At 41.7% G+C, this 17,990-nt stretch overlaps 1 protein-coding gene across 1 annotated transcript; it reads left to right on the top strand.

Annotated features, from left to right (window-relative positions):
- Nucleotides 1-1,228: 1,228 nt before the first annotated feature.
- On the top strand, nt 1,229-16,671 carry LOC114616566 (calcipressin-2-like; the record flags this gene model as incomplete). Its single annotated transcript, XM_028762010.1, has 4 exons — nt 1,229-1,307; nt 4,044-4,135; nt 13,735-13,908; nt 16,500-16,671. Coding segments are annotated over exons 1-4 (517 nt in total), but the record flags the coding sequence as incomplete, so codon positions are not given.
- Between the last annotated feature and the right edge of the window lie 1,319 nt (nt 16,672-17,990).

Here is a 17,990-nt window from a genome sequence, read left to right as displayed (position 1 = left end):
AGTAGAAAAATGGAGAATCCAGTACTCTTTATGAAAGAGAAAAAAAAAACCCCTAATGTCTAAATGTCTATTGGACTCATTGCCTTCCTGTCCAAATGTTGGCTTAAGGCCAGAGGGTTGCTGGGAAAGCAGTGTGTGCACAAGGTGCCCATAGCCAAAATGGAACAGCAAGCTCGCACCTCAAATAACAATGATCATGGTCCCAGCCATGGTCGTTGTTCATTGCAAAAAGGCAATCAAGACCTATACTAAGCAGAGGGTAGGACAGCTTTCTTTCATTCCCCTATAGCTATCTTGGGTTCCATCAAACTGGGACCTAGCATCTGTTTTTCCTAGTTACTCTGTATACCCCAATGGTTGAGGAGGACACAACAAACTATTAGGACACCTGGGAAAAGTACCCAATTTATTATAAAAATTGGAATACAAGTATCAATGCCCTTCCTTGGTATTGAGGAAGAAATTAATTTTGTATAAAACACCTTTTCCAAAAATTATCTGATTTTATCTCTTTAAAGTGCCTTTGTGAAATAATTCCTTGGTTTGGTGGTTTTGTTTTTCAGTTCCCTGAGCTCTTGCTCACAGGTTGAACTGCAAAAGAAATTGCCAATATGCAATGGGCTTTGACCTTCCTGAAATGCAATTTCATGCATTTCAAGCTTGTATAAGCTTGACGTGTATTTCTGGCTTGAAATAGCAAACTTAGAAAGTATTTGTGACTTAGTCACTGTTCTTTTGCTGTGAAGAGACGCCATGATCATGGCAACTCTTACAAAAGAAGGCATTGAATTGAGGACTTGCCTATAGTATCAGAGGTTTAGTCCACTGTCATCACAGTGGAGACCATGGTGCTAGAGGATGTGCTGAAGACACATCTGATCTAGGTTAAAAGGGAGAAAGCGCCTCTCCTAGCATGGGCTTTTGAAACCTCTAATCGCACCCCAGTGACACTTTCTTTAACAAGGCCACACCTACTCTAACAAGGCCACACCTACTCTAACAAGGCCACACCTACTCTAACAAGGCCACACCTACTCTAACAAGGCCACACCTCCTAATCCTTCTCAAATAGCACTGCACCTTGATGACTGAGCATTAAAATATATCAGCCTATGGGCCATTCTTATTCAAACCACCACAATTTGATTTGTCACTAATGAAGTCTGTCTGAAATGGTAGGAACAGAATGAAAAGGCCATCTGCAGTATTAAATATAGGATAAGGAATCATGACCCAGTCAGACATCCTTGTTACTCTAGATGAGGGGGTCAGCAAAAACCAGACAGGTCAGCTGAGGAGATGGCCCGGTAGGTAGGAGTGCTTGATATTCAAGTATGAGGACCCAAGTTGGATTCCTCAGCATTTGTGAAAGAAAACTGTGTGGTCATGTGTGGGCCTGGAACTCCAGCTCTGGAGTCACTGAGTAGAGACAGGAGGTACGCTGGGGTTTGAGGGTTGCCAAGATAGCTCCAGTTTCAGAGAGAATTCTGTCTCAAAGGAATAAAGTGAAGAGTAACAGATCAAGATATCCAACATCCTTCTCTGGCTTCTTCAAGTGCATGTAGGTGCATGTGCACACACAGACACGTGCATGCCGGTGCGTGCGCGCACACACACACACATACACACCTGTGCATGTGCTCTCTCTCTTTATCTCTCTCAAGAAGAACCATATAGGTATATATTTCAGATTTAGTGAGCCACATGTCTTCACTCTGTGCTGTTCTTCAGAGTCGCAATATATAACAAATGAAAGTGAATGTGGTCCAATCAAACTTTATTGGCATAAACAGGCAGAAAATTAGAATTGACTGTGGTTTGCTAACCTTCTTCTCAGGAGACAGAAATAGAGTAAAAACACATCTCTACATACCCTGTGCTCATGTTTCTGAAATCCAGAGGATGGGGATATTTGTGATCCCCCAAAGACAAAAATCAGATGGCAGTTGTGGTTTTATGGTTCATGGAAGAGGGCATGGTTTAAGACATTTGGCTAGAAAATGACAGGTTCAGACAGGGAAGTGGGGATCATTGTCACTGTAGTTACCTTACCTTATACATACAAGATCCTGGGTGCCATCTTCAGGACACAGAACAAAACCATAGAGTCATATTCTGCATATTTGCATGTTTTCAAACTTGCATACATACATCCTGAAATAACAGCGGGTTATTTTTAAATTACTGTTGCTTTATGTGTATGGTGTGTATAGCAGTATGCAACCACAGTGCGCATGGAGATCAGAGGGAAACTCTGAGTTCTTTCCTTCGACTTTTATTTGGGTTCTGGGGTTTGAACTTAGGTTCTCATGCTTGTTGGACAAGAGCTTCATTCACCCACTAAGAGGCTAGAGAGACACGTGGTACAGCAGGCCTATAAGTGAACCAAGAGGGTGATGGGGCAGAACCTCAAGAGGATGTCTGATAGAATAACTCAAGTAAGTTGGAACCTGGAGGGAGAAGATTGTAGTGTTAATGAGACAAAAGGTTGACATCTTCAACAGGGATAGAAAGGACTTGAGATATTCTACGAATGAGACAGATGTGATTGTTTAGTGAGACAATTGGCAAGGCATACCCACATGAGTGCAGGAAATGGTGCTTTCTGAAGTAGAAAATCCAAATTCATATGGGTGAGGATATTTAACAGGAAGACAGGACTGCTGGCCTAGCATTTCTATAGCCCTGAGCACTGGGAACCAAAACTTAGGCCCTCTGCAAGAAGGCATGCTGTTGACCACTGAGTCACCTCCCAGCTACAAGGGCCTTGATTTTAAACATTGCTATGATAGCTTTAGGGTTCTCCTGTGTATGCATCAAGTCCCACCCAAGGTCTAGTTCATTTTCACCCTTGACCATGTGACTGCTCTGATCCAGGCTTTATAATGATCAATTTTCATTTTGTTTGGTATATGTCATAGCAGAGAGGCTCAAGGGCTGCTAAAAGAGCGACACCATTGATAGGAATCTCTGGAACAAGCAAAGCTGGGCAAGATTTGGACACCTGGTGTTCATTTTCATTTCATAGAGGGAGAGGGCTGTATTGTTCTTAGGAACATACAGCCTGCCCTCAGAAGTACCACCCCAAAGGGACATGAAACAGGAAGGAGTTGCCCTAGGCTTACCCAAATACATGTTGGTACAGTGCTCATTAGCTCTGACAAGATCTAATGCCATTGAAATGTATTGGACATTGGATCTTCTAACACAGCTCCCCACCTATCCGATAGGCTACCCATTGACGGTGGAAAAGGAATCTGTTGATTAAAACAGTAAAATGCAGACACTGGTTGCAAGAATGAAACCATCAACTGGAGTCATAGTAACCACTAACTCCAGATGTATTTGTTAGTCCCAAGTTGAAGAGCACCGGTACCCAAGGATAGCTGTCATAACTACCAACAGCACAGTTCTAAATGAACTCATTCAGCATGTGAGCTAACCCTCACGTCTCAAATGATCCTGTTCAGGATGTTTTAACCTTTGACTTAAGGAATACCGATTATTTGTGGATCTGTTGAAATGAGAGTTGTGCAATAATTTGTACATGCGAGGGCCTGGAACCTGAAATGATGCTCATTCAACAGTGTTTGAGGCTATAGAAAAGATGCAGGTACTGGTGCTGCTGGCGCTGCTGGTCCTAGTGCTGTCGGTAATGGTGATAGTGCTACTGGTGTTGCTGGGGCTGGCTCTGCTGGAGTGATGATGATGATGATGATGACGACAGTGATGGTAGTGGCCTCTTGTCCACATGATGGACTATAAGGACATAAAACTCTTTTTAATTCAAACAGTGATTTCCTTAAAACTATTTGGTGCAGTATGTGTAGATGCGTGTGTGTGTGTGTGTGTGTGTGTGTGTGTGTGTGTGTGTATGTGTGTGTACATGACCCATTTTGTTTTTCAAACAGGGTCTTTCACTGGGACCTCAGGCTCATCAGTTAGGGTAGACTAGCTGGCCAACAAGCCCCAAAGATCCTCTTGCCTTTGCCTCCCCAGCCCTGGGATTACAAGTATCACAACAACTGGCATTCTTTATGCAGGTTCTAAGGATTGTGCTTTCAACACAAGCACTGAGCCCTCTCCCGGACCCAGTGTGAAGCTGATGAACAGTGCTCATCCTCAGGGAGGGCTGGTAGGTGTTAGCAGTTCCTCCTGTTTCTGAAAAGTGAAAAAAGTCAAAGCCTTTGTGTGTACTTGGGAAGTGCCCAACAGAGGCTAAGCAACCAGATGCTGGTAATTGAAAATATGACCAACATCCTTTTCCTTAGCCTACCAGGGATTTCAGCCACTGTCTTAGTTAGGGTTACTGTTGTTGTAATGAAATACCATGACCAAAAAGCAAGTTGAGGAAGAAAAGGTTTATTTGACTTATACTTCCATATTGCTTTTCATCATTGAAGGAAGTCAGAGCACGAACCTGGAGGCAGAAGCTGATACAGAGCCCATGGACAGGTGCTGCTAACTATCTACATGCTCTACATGGCTTGCTCAGTCTTTCCTATAGAATTCAGGACCACTAGCCTGGGAATAGTACCACCCACAATGGACTGGCCCCTCCCCCATTATCACTAATTGAGAAATTGCCTTATACCTGGATCTCATGGAGACATTTCTCAACTGAGGCTCCTTCCTCTCTGGTAACTCTAGCCTGTATCAAGGTGACACAGCTCAGCCACCATTAAAACATAGCCCATAAGCAACCTTTGGTATATACTAAGATTAGCAGAGGAGTCTTGCACATCTGAATGGGTTCCTTCTGTAGACAGGACCACCAGGTCTCTCCAGTGAGCTGAAGGACATAGTTCAGGGATCCCTGGCTAAGATTAGTCAGCTGGAGACCAGAGAGCCACTGAGCCAAGACACTTCTGAGGTAACAGATAATGAATAGTAACTCCCACCCCAGTTTCAGTGTCCTGGTTTGAACAAAGCATTATATAATAATTTTAATTACAGTGGTCACTAACTATGAGTTACTGGTTTCTCCAGATTCCGTTCCTTACTCCACATGGATTTATGCCCCACAAAGAGAACTAATTCTCCATATAATTCTTAGTAAAAATCATCTTACTTGGCTGGCAAGGGTCTGAGCCCTAAATCAAATACATGAAAGAAACATGGAACACATATGTGCACCACATGCATATTGGTGAAGAAATACAACTTCATCACCCTAATACCGTGTTTAGTTGCTTCTGGTATGAACTGCCCATGTAAAATTCACACTTACATCATTTATATATCTATGTGATATTTTTGGTCATTTAATGATGTTTATAACCCTTAGATGCTACTGGCGAGACGGAGTGTAAGCTAGTTCAACTGCTATGAAAATCAGTATGGAAGTTCTCCAGAAACTGAAATTAGATCTGCAATGGGAGTCAGCTATCTCACACCTGAAGGGCAACACTTCAACTCTCTTCCCTTTAATAGACAAAGCTCCTTTCTGATTTCCTGCCATTTCTCCTAAGACTACATGAGAGTCCCTTTCAAGAGACATGACTCAGGATAAAAGCCATGCCCATCCTTTTGGATGAGCTGTAAGCAAAAAGATGACAGCTGCATTAGACCCTGTTTCTCTCTGCCATTGATGGGCTAGCCTGGGAACTCAATCCAGAAGGCTGGGAGCTGGATTCTCTTTGATGAATTTACAGTCTGTAGCTAAGGCTGGCCCCCTTAGAGAAAGTATTCATTCTACTCCTACCGCCTTTCTTTTTCTCTCCATTTCTTTAACTGTCTCAGGAGTTCACTGTAAGAAGAAATGAGCATATATGGAAGGGGGAACCATACTCAAGACTGAGCTATGTATATTTGCTGGCCTATGAATTCCCAATTAGAAATGTAGTCACTGTAGACAGTGGTGCTCCAAAGTTATGCTCACTGTTAGCTGTGACCATAGTTGGTTTTGTCAGTCTGGTTCAGCCTTAGGTGGTGTTGACTCTCATGTTTCAGTTTGGAAAGGCTTTTGTTTAGGTACCTTGTATCCTGGGGGTCCGGGCGGGGGATTGAGGCAATCGTTTTTTATTTTGAATATCAAGAAAGTTGAACCTGAGTAATTTGCATGTGGTTTTAGCATTCAAGCCCTCCCTGTTTTATGTCATCTGATCAGGAGGAACAATCATGGAATCTGAGTAAGGTAGAAGAGGAGAAAAGGGAGGAGGAGTAGGGCAGCTAGAGAACCTCAAGAAGCAGGAAAACTGCACTGTTAGATTTAACAATTGCATCATGAAAGCTGCAGGAGCCTGCCTCTTTAAGGAACACTGAGGCCACCTCAATTTCATGGCCAGAAATAAGTAAGAAGATTCGACACTGCATTTGCAACCTCGCTTTGATCCTATGCCAAGTGGGAAAATGATCGGATTAGACTTCAAATTGCCCATCTTCAAAGGATGTGAGGGGGAACTTATTTAGAATCTAGCCTTTTAATTTAACATAACACTTCCTAAACATGTGCTCATCAATTATTGAAAGACCAATAGAAAGCAGGCCTTATTTACCTCCACCTTGAGAATCTGGAACACCATCTATATTAAATTCCATTTCTTCTGCTTTTTTTTAAGTAAGTGTGTGTGTGTGTGTGTGTGTGTGTGTGTGTGTGTGTGTGTGTACGTGTGCCTGTAGAGGCCAGAAGGGGGTGTCAGATCTCCTAGAGAGTTACAGTTGATTGTGGGTAGCCCATTGTAGGTGCTGGGAACCCATGCACAAGTCCTCTGCAGGAGCAACAAGCTCCTCTAACCATTGAGCCATCTTTCCAGTCCCCATCTTTCCCTGCCTTCTAAGTTCATCACCATGTAGCGTTCCTAGGAGATGTATTTCCCAAGATGAGCCTGCAAGCTGGAAAGCTTCAGCAGGCCCTTGACCTGCAGCTTTTGAAAGCAAACACAGTCTATTCCCAGAAACTTCTTACTATGAAAATAAATATAAGACTCATGCAGGCGCCATTTTTAGAAAGACGATCAAGTTAATATGAGTATATAGGTCTTTGATCATGTTGTCCTCCTGCATAGTGTCACAATCTCATTTGCATACATCAAATTAAACACATATTCTATATCCCATCTACTCTCTGCACTCTTTCTTAACACTGCCCCCCACAGACACACATCCATAATGACAGAGTCACCTGACAAGTGATGTTGAGTTTTTGACAGGCTCTAAGGAAGAGAAATTAAACCTGGACAGAGGAATGCGATGTGATTAAGGATGCGTTGGATTCAATCACGCCTTCCCCAAAGCATCTTTAGATGGAAGATCCTAATACATTTGGCTAGTGCATGTAGAGGATCTGACTTAATTCATCAATAGAACAAATACTCCAAAAGGTAGCACATGGGTCAAAAGGCTATTCTTCCGACATGAAGACAGAAGGACATGGCAACCCTTCTGTTGGTTAGGTAACATCTGGACCAGAGATGAGACAATGCATACATCAGTAATAAGAGGGTCTAGACAAAGAGATCATGATGGGTTAAAACCAGACATAAGAACCACCACATGCAGATTATGTATCTCCTTCCCAACAGTCTTGACAGCAAGGCCCCCTGAGAGGCCTGTCAAAGCCAGAATCACTCTAATGATGGGATTTGCCAGTGACAGTTCATGATAGCCACGAAAAGGTAATAAATGCTTTCCTTCTTTGACAGTTTTAGGTTTTCTCTGACAGATGAAAGTCTTGTGATTTTTGTGATGCCCACTTTTTTTTATTAAAGTAATTTAAGCCTACAGGGATACTAAGTGTTAGACACTGGAAACTATGTAAGGAATATAGTGTGGTTTCACAGAAGATAAAAGCTCCACTGAACTTCCCGAATAGTCATCTCATAAGTACAGCACTGGCTCTTTAGGGTGATGAAGAAAATCACATTCTTCATTTTTGTCTTGGGAACTCTGGGCTTCTTGACATGTCACTGGCTGTATGTATGCAGTGTAACTAGCTTGAGTTTGCTAGCTACCTAGCAGTACAGTTATCTGGCTTGCAGTGGCTTCCTATGCTTAGACAAAAACCTAAACACAAGCGGTGACAACTCCAACTCTAAAATGTTTTTAAGGAGTTAGAGAGAGAACCATCAGAAGTTAGGTTTGGTCCACTGTCTGACTGTGTATTAAAGCCTGTATAACTATTTGAGATTTCAATAGTGTTTTCTAAAATCCTCTCAGATTCTGTGGCACTCACCAGGCAGAATGTCTTGAGCACTTCCTCAGTTTTATTGAGAGCATAAAGGGAAAGGTTGTTGATTTAGGAATTAGTATTTGCTGATGTTTTAATCAGAAACACACCATCCACCATTCTGTTGCATTAACAAGAATGTTTCTCATTCCTCATAAAAGGCTGCTCATTCATCATCTCTTTATGAGGATGGTGGACAGATCCAATGTCCTAGTCTTAAGATCAGAGCCATCTTTGTCTTGTAGACTCCATGAACTGTAGAATGAGTGAGCGTTTCTTTGCCCAGTGTGTGTTCACAAAGATGGCAGGCGTTATGTTGGCCCAGCTGTGACAGGTGTCATGACTATAAGACATTGTTCAGCTCACTGAACATATCCACTAGACTCTAATCATTCTTCTCCCCTTATCTCCCCCTTTTCTTACTCAACGTCTATCTTGACTTGTGTTACACTATCATGTGTTTATAGGTATGCTTGAAGACCTTTTAAATACGAGGCACAAACTGGATAAATACTGATTGCAGATATGAAGTAAGAAACTTAAATCAGACTTGCTGCCTGTCAAAGTTTGGAGGGGAGGGGCCATAAAGCCCCACCCATAACTGAGGAGCTATTGACAATTAATGGCTGATGAGAAAAGGAAAGTCAGCTCTTTTCAGGGATTCATTCCCTGAGAGGCTACCCACACTCTAGTAGATGGCCCCAAACCCGTGGACCTACAGGAAGCTCTAAGTACACTCAGTAAGTTCTTTGTTAAAATGGGCACATCTGGGGCTAGAGAGATGGCTCAGTGCTTTAGAGCACTGGCTGCTCTTGATAAGGAACCAAGTTTAGTTCCTAGCACCCACCTGGTGCCTCACTACCACTTATAACTCCAATTTTGGGGTTCTGACCCTCTATTCTGGCCTCTGAAGACACAAGGCACATACATCATGCATCATGTTCATGGATATAAATGCTCATAAACATATACTACAAATAAGTCTTTTAAAATGGGCACATGAAGTTGGGAGGGACAAATAGGGATGGATTCGGGATGAATTGGAGGGAAGGGAACTGGAAGTGAATTGGATCAAAATATTACAGATGTATAAAATTCTTAGACTATAAAAAATTTAGAAAATGACAGCTTGCATCCAGACCCATCAAGTGATAAGCTAAGTCCCCAGGCTGCACTAACAAAAGCCGAATCTATCAAAAAGTAGACAACTTAACACCCTACATTCTCCAAGTAATGGAGGGCATGTGATAAATAAGCAGAAGAGGGGACCAGTTGGTGGACAGGAAGACACTGTCAAGAAAGAAGGAGAGGGCTGACCAAAGCACTGTGGGAAGGATGAAAAATACCTCAGTATAATGGATGGATATGAATACTGCAGTACCATTCATTATATTGCATGTTAACTTACAAAAAGAGGAAGCCTCCTGGGGCTGGAGACACGGGTCAGAGCTTGTACAGCTCTCACAGAGGACTCCAGTTTGGTTCCTACTGCCCATTTCCGGTAGTTCACCAGTTGTAACACCAGCTCCAAGTGATGCAATGCCCTCTTCTGGCACCTACCCACCCCCACCTCTACTTCCCACACATTTTTTTAAAAAATAGCTGTTATGTGTGTTGCCAATGATAAACCACAAGCTTTCAAGCCCAAATTCATGTTGGAAAAATTGTATCCATCAGATTTTTTGGTAATCCATATTGGTTGTCATTTTAAAATCGCATAATTACACTCATCATTTTGTAAGGCCATATGACTTAGGGAAGTTATTTTACATGACAGTAAATACTATTATAAAATCATTCAGGGGTTAAAAATAAACTCCGATGAAAGTACAAAATTAGATCCATGAGCCTTGACATAGTTAAGTGTTGTTTGGTTGTGGCTTCAGAGCCTGAGCTGCAACCACCTTCAGAGGCAACTCTTTGTCAAGCACTGTAGTATCGAGGAAGAACAGCCACATTCCTGAGAGGCTATTCATACAATGTACACTTTCCCCACTGCATATTTCTATACTGTTGAGTCACAGAATCCTAGTGCACTGGAGCCAGACAGAAAATTAAAAGTGAGATGATTTGCAAACCTGGAAAGCAATGACCATCTTCTGACCATACCTTGTCATTTTTCAGAAAACAGAAATCTCTCATAATAAGGTTATGATATACAAAAGGCCTACTGTTGTTGCTTTGAAATTCAGTTGTAAGTAAATATTTTCCAACTTCTATTTTATGTCTGGTACGATCAATGTTAAGAGAGAAAATCCAACACTATAAAAGCTCATTATTTTGGTTCTTGAGCAATTTCTGAGAGTTCAGTGTGCTAAGACCAAATATTAGAGACAGCCGTGATGGAACAGCATAGAGGATACAGGGAGATCTCAAAACAGCCAAATCTGAGGAATTCCACAGAAGAAAACTGTTGGCTAGAGAACACACATTTAACTGTGTGCTTGGCTGGCACTGGGCATCACCAAAGTAATAGATTTGCTGCGATGGAAGTGGAAGACCCCTGTGGCTGGTCTTTCTATGTCGTTGTTTTGTCTCTGGGTACATTGATGGGCTCGGTGTGTTGTGTCTTCCTCTAGCCAAATTGTCTTGTATCCCATTTATTGCCTCAAAATATGAATATTTATAATGTCACTAACGGAAACCTCGTCATTCTTGGCTAGATCTCATTCACTCACCCTCAATGCAAGCTCCTGAAAACATATAGAGGGCCTTCCAAGCACACAGCAGATGTTTATAATGATCAACACCCTCGGTATAAAGCCTTATATGGTCCCATGAAAACCATTGGCTGATGTGGGTGGGATGCTATGGGTGGGGCTTCACGGCCCCTCCCCTCCAGACTTTGACAGGCAGCAAGCCTTATTTAAGTTTCTTATTACTTTGTATCTGCCCTCAGCCCCTGAGCACTGAGCTGGATCTCCATGTACAAGTATCAGGAACTCCTTCTGTGGCCCCATTCTCTAGGCTGTGTCCAGTACTGTGTAAGAGTAAACACTAGCCCAAGAGCAATGGAGAATCAAGGATGCATTTGCTTCTCTTTGCTTGGGAGAGTGGATGTGTGTGACTAGCTTCGTGGTACCCGATTTGACCTTCCCCATAATGATGAACCGTAACTTGGAGTTATATTCTAAATAAACCATTTCTTTCTTATTTCCCTTGACTTTTTGTCAAGGATATTTTTGTTACACCAACAGACATGATATAGGCACTAATGTTAGAAGCTGAGACCAGACAACCATGGTGCGAAAGTGTCTATTGCAGATCAGTAGACAACTAGTACTGTTGGTTGGCCAAGGCCTTTCAACATGGGGAACACACATAGGGCCATTGCTAAAGCCCTTGGCCCAGCTCCTTTGACTGTTTTCCTCTAACATGAGCACTTAAGGTTGGTAGCTCAAAATGATAAGCATCATATTAAAAAAATAATAGTAATATGTAAAAAAATGGATATCCATTGAGGGACAAAGCCCCCCCTCCACTAGTCAGTTGCTTTTTCTTAGACCTTGGTGAGGAGATGGAGAGGTAGAACCTCTCAACTGAAATAAGTGAGCCAGAGAGAGGACTCAAAAATTTGGTCCTAAAACACATGTTAAATGAAAAATGAGTTCTGAACATCCTACCCCCTTCTCATTCCTGAGGATTTTCATAACTAATCAAACCACTGGCTACATTTTGGCAAGAATATTCCTACTGTGCAAAGAGAAAGGGTACTAATTATCAGAACTCCTATCTGGAAAAGCATAGGACTGGGAGAAAGAATTCCTTAAGGAACACCTTGGAGTGGTATCTAGAGGCCCAGGCTTTGGGGCTGGCTTATCCCGAGACTTGAGAGATGATGGGGAAAACTCATTTTTCTGCCTATGGCAAAGAAAGATGCTTGGTTTGCTACTGTCAGGAAAAGAGAAAAGAACAAAGACAGAAAAGAGGGTGAACGAATCTATCCAGTGTCTATAAGCATAAGGAAGCAAAACAAGCCCCAAGCTTTGAATTGACATTCTGTGTTGTTGGGATGGAATGACATATTGACATACAAGAGAAAGAGTGGACAGACATGGGAGTTAAGCATGGAAAGAGGTATGGTGGGTTCAGCTTGGGGTGTTCTAGATTTGGAAGGACCACAGGTACGTACAAAAATGGCAAGGACAAAGTCTTCTGGATGCCGGAGAGACAGGAAGCTCTTCCCTGACATCAGGGGTCTGTTCTAAAAGACTGCAGGACTCATGAGTTCCAAACCCCACATCATCCTTTTTTCTGTGGTCACAGCATTAGCCCCAGGCTCATTTTATAGCTATCCTTCATTTACTTACACTAACAACACTTCTTCCCATTAGTCTAGTAGTCTGATTCTTCACACAGTTCAAAAGCATCTCTGAAGCCAGGGCCCTGGGGACATTGACTGGTCTTAACTTGCTGAATGAGCCAGGAATATTAATTTGTAAAATGATGTGAGCAAGGAGGGAAAGGTTAAATTCACCATCCACTAGGCCAACTGGAGGTTAAAATTCTATGAACCTGAGGCTAGAGAAATGGCTCAATAAGTAAGGTTATCAGTTACAAGCAGGGACAATGGTAGCATGCAGCTGTAACACCAGCACTGGGGATGGGGCAGGGACAAGAGGATTCTGGAGTTCATTGCCCAGCCAGTCTAGCTGAAATGATGGCTTCCAGTTCATTGGGAGACTGTACCTCAAAAACCAAGGTGGAAACAGATTGAGAACGACACTGGGCATCAACTGTTGGCCTCTACCTGTGCACAACACATGGGAATACTTACTCCACACAGTAAAACTCTGTGAATCTTGTCGAATCCATTGTTCACACATTTTAACAAAATACAAGCTGACTGTTGGAATTTAAAAATCAGCATTTTTTTTAAAATTGTAGAAATTATTTTCTTAAGACACATTTTACCCTTAAAATGTACAGTGCTTAATATACACTTTTTTTCTACTTGTAAGTTCTTTTTTAAGGCTAAGAAGAACTCTATTGATAGGGTTAATTATATAACACACACATGTTTAGTTCTCTGAATTTCCTTTTTCTTCCTTTTGGACCCCTCTGGGTGTTCTCTTGTTTGCTTCTGTGTGGGACTCCCACGTTAAATTTTTAGACAACTACATGTCAGAGCAAAATAACCCCCATCGGTTGTAGCCTTAAAAAACCTAAGAAGAGACCATCCCTTGTGCTGAGTGAACATGTAATAGGTGTTTGCCAGTAGAATTAAGATTGTGTATTTAATTAAACATTTTCAATCATTGTTTTGTATCACAGAGTCTTGGCTATGCTGCAGGGAGGGAAAAAAAGCAAAATATTAGTGGTTTGATGCAATAAATGTTGGTTGGTTGGTTGGTTTATTTATTTTTTTAATGTCAAAACAAAGTTGGCTATAGGTCATATGAAGAATACTCCTTCTCTTCCTCATGGCTACCTAGGCTAAGAAAGCTTATGTTTCTGGTCACTGTGCCTTCTGTTTTAACTTTCTGTTTCCAACAACCTACCAGGGTTACCTGCTTTTGTCACATGACACCCATGACCAAAGGGATTTCTTTCTCTGTTTTTATCAGGAAAAATTCGAGGGACTGTTCCGGACCTATGATGAGTGTGTGACGTTCCAGCTGTTTAAGAGTTTCCGACGGGTTCGAATAAATTTCAGCCACCCCAAATCTGCAGCCCGTGCCCGGATAGAGCTTCATGAGACCCAGTTCAGAGGGAAGAAGCTAAAACTCTACTTTGCACAGGTAATTCTTCACCCTGCTGTTTTGGCCCAACAGTTTAGAAGGCGTTTTGCCTTTGTAGAAGAACCAGGTTCAATTTCCAGCACCCACATGGCCTCCTGTGACCCTTTAGGGTGCCAGACGAACACATGATGCATATACATAAGTGTGGGCATGCACGTACATTTAAATTTAGAAGTATAAAAAGTCATTGTTAATTGAAAAGTAAATAAAAGGTACATACCCACAGAGAGGTTTGTTGTTACAGTTAGTTCACTAAGAAATTAATTTAATGGTTGTCTAGGACCTGCCCAAGATAAGCCAGTCAACATTCTAGCATGGAGAGAAAAGGGGTACCATGAGTCCTCCCCCATCCAAATGAGGGGTTTTTGACAGTTGATGGATGCTAGGGGAGAGAAGATGTTTCCTTGATGGTGTGGTCTCTGGTAGGTTGAGTATGTTCCAGGATATGGTCCCACATCCATGCTTATATGGTTAACACAAATTAGACTCACTGGATATGAAAGCATAAAGAACATGAAGAGGGGAAAAGAATGGAAGCAAATCTGATCAAAATACATTTGTATGTGTATGAAATCCTCTGAGTTTATGTTTTAAAACAAGGAGAAAAAGAGACACAGATAGTGAGGCCCAGATTGAGCAGTATCTGTTCTGTGTCTTAGGACAGAGGCTTTTAAGAGCTCTCAAGCTAAGCTCTAACTAGGACAAGTCACAGAACCTCACTGGGACTCAGAGTCCTCATCTATAAGATGGCAATGATGACATTATCAGCCCGTATAGCTGCTTTGATGATGGCATGAAAAACTGTGTGCAGCAGTGTCTAGATTTTGGTAACAGGACAATAACTTCCAGCTAGGAACTACAATAGAACTGAGCTCACCACAGCTGACCCCTAACCTTCCTGACAGGGTTATGATTAACGTTTAAATGATAAGATTAATGGTATGCTAAACACATTGATGACAAAGAGTTACAAATCCATGAAAATTAATTGTATGTTTTGCAAAACCAAATGCTCACTAACAGGGATGGGTAGTTCTTAGGGATGTTCATGAAGCCCACTGCACTAGTTGTCAATAGCCATTCTCCATCAAGGCCTTTCCATCACTAGGCAACAGTCACTTCTCAAGTATGGCTTCAGCTGCAGACTCCTGCTAAAATCCTACATCTCTTACGAATTCACGTAGCTAGGACAATCTTAGATCATCATTTGTTAAAACCTGCATCAGGACAAGTTGTGATGGCAAATGCCTGTAACCCCAGCACTCGAGAGCCTAAGGCAGGTAAGCTTGGAATCAAGGCCAGCCTGAGCCACACAGTAAACCTTGTTCCAAAAGACGTGAGTGTGTGTGTGTGTGTGTGTTCACAATATATATATATATATATATATATATATATATATATATAATATATATTACATATGCAGATAGATGATAGATACTTAGGTTTATAGATACATAATACATATATACATATATACATGATAGGCACATACATAGATACATAGCTATATAGATACATGATAGATAGATACATGAGATAGATGATAGATAGATAGATATCCAGATAGATAGATAGATAGATAGATAGGATTCCATTAAAAGATAACATGGAGTTATCATGTGACTCAGAAATACTCTTCTAGGTACTAAAATAGGGAACTCAAACAAAGATTTAGGTGGGAATATACCTAACAGCACTGCTCACAATAGGCCAACAGTAAGAACTGCCTAGAGTTCTTCAACAGATAAAGGGATAAAGAGACTAATAATAAAAAATAAAGGGATAAAGAGAATAATAATACTCCTTTGTATGCCCACACAAAGAAATATTATTCAGCTGTAAAAAAAAGAAATATTGATAATATATCACCGAATAATGCACCTTTAAAATGAGATGGGAAGCTAGATACAAAAGCTCGCCCATTCCATGGCTTCATTCTCATAAAAGAGTTAGGTAAGTTTAGAGAAGTGGACACAGCTTGACAACCGTCAGAGGGTAGTAGGAAACTACATTGGTAGTCATCATTTAAGGGGTGCATAGTTCTCCTTAGAGCAATGGAAGTTGTTCTCTCCCTCCCTAATACTGCAACCCTTCAATACAACGCCTCATGATGTGGTGACCCCCCAGTCACAAAATCATTTTTGTTGCTATTTCATAACTGTAATTTTGCTACTATTACATATTATAATGCAAATATGTGTGTTTTCTGATGTTCTTAGGCAGCGCTCTGGCTTGCTCGCTATCTAGTCTAACCTCATTGGTGTGATCGAGGTTAAAAAAAACCCAAAAAACAAAAACAAGGGCACTGGTACCTAAGGAAGGACATCAGAAGTTATCCACTAGCTTCTACATGTACAAACTCACAAGTGCACCCAACATAGTGCAGGGCTCAGCAACATGTTTTAGAAGCTCTCTAGGTGATGCTGCCACTCATTAAAAGCTAGAAGCTGTTCCTTTAAGGATTAAGTCAAACTATAAGTTCCGTATACCACGTACTGTAAGGGATGATTGCCACTGCAGTCTGGCCCTCAGTGAAGCCCTGCTCAGCTGCTAGTGTAGACAGTCACATGTCTCATAATCTTGTTTGAAAGGTCCAGACCCCAGAGACAGATGGAGACAAACTGCATTTGGCACCCCCACAGCCTGCCAAACAGTTCCTCATCTCACCCCCTTCATCTCCTCCTGTTGGCTGGAAGCCTATCAGCGATGCCACACCAGTCCTCAACTATGACCTCCTTTATGCCGTGGCCAAACTAGGACCAGGTAAGTGCTTGCCCCTTCTTAAAACTAACCATTTGTCAGCAACCGAGAACTGCCAAGTAAAATGAACAAGCTCGAATGCATAGGTTTCCTGTCACACCTGCATTTCAATGGAGTCCTTGCTCCCTGTGGACGACGGGAGGCAGGGATGATGGATGAGGATGCTGTACCCAGCTCTGCATCTTCTGCAAAGCAACACAGGAGCCTCTGCTAAGAAGATTCTGATTCTGGGCTACATTGCAGGACTTAAATTCAGAAACAGCTACCTAGTGTTGGGATTTCCCTGTATATCCTGAGATATGCAGAGGAAGATTCTCTCTCATCTGGCAAGAGGCTACCTTGCCATCTTGACAGTTTTATTGCTGCCACAGATATGAGTGTGCATCCTGGAATCCTCTAATATGTGACATCCTTCTTACAAAAATGAAGACTTCCAAGCCCTGCAAGAAGTCAATGAAAGTGTGTGTGTGTGACTGTACGTATGTATGTGCTTACGTGTATACATATATATCTATGTATGCAGTCATGTTGTTCCAGTGTTGATATGCTGTAGCTTAATTGTTCATTCTAGTTACAGGCATTTACTGCCATACTTTTCTGCTCTTCTGTGGAGGATGTTTGGATTCTTTCCAAAATTTTGTATTATAATCAAAGCATGAGCATTCTTGTTGGGATCTCTATATGTACTTCTCTAGTGTTATTACGGATTTCATACCCAACAGTGATACCATCTCTGATTTCAGTTGACGAAGCTCCTTTGTACTTCAAATTACTTTTCCTTGTCTTCTACAGAAAGAGGAAATGAATAGAATGGAAGGGACAAAAATCAGCACTGTAGAAAGGAGGGATGAACAGCGGCCCCTAAGTCAGTTCTTTGTGCTAGTGGCTCTTCTAGAGCAACACAGGACTTTAAGAAAACAATCCCAATAGCCTGAATCCACCCTAAGAGAGGTAAAGTTTAGAAATCTCCACTGATTCTAACCTACAGGTGAGTTTAAGAGCTGCTGGTACTCTAGATGCTAAATTCTAAGAATAATGAACTTTTAGTACAGTCTTCCCAGTATATATTACACAGCCAGGGAAGTGTTTGATTCAGTCACCCATCCTAGAAACCTGATTCTCATATGCACCATACGTTGTCAACCATGGGAATTAGAGTGAGCAATGGTCCTGGTTTGCCAACGAAGGAAAGATTCCTGGGATGCAGGACTTCTGTGTCAAAACCAGAAAATTCCCAAGGAGAAGTAGTCACCCTCCCGTGTTCAGTAAAGATGGAGTCTGATTTGATTAATTATCATTCTCTCTGAGGGAATAGCTGTCTG

This window comes from Grammomys surdaster, unplaced genomic scaffold (assembly GCF_004785775.1).
Source record: "Grammomys surdaster isolate TR1022 unplaced genomic scaffold, NIH_TR_1.0 332539, whole genome shotgun sequence".
NCBI classification, from domain to species: domain Eukaryota; kingdom Metazoa; phylum Chordata; class Mammalia; order Rodentia; family Muridae; genus Grammomys; species Grammomys surdaster.
The sequence above is the reverse complement of the archived record's forward strand: the minus strand, read 5'-3'. Positions and strand labels throughout refer to the sequence as shown.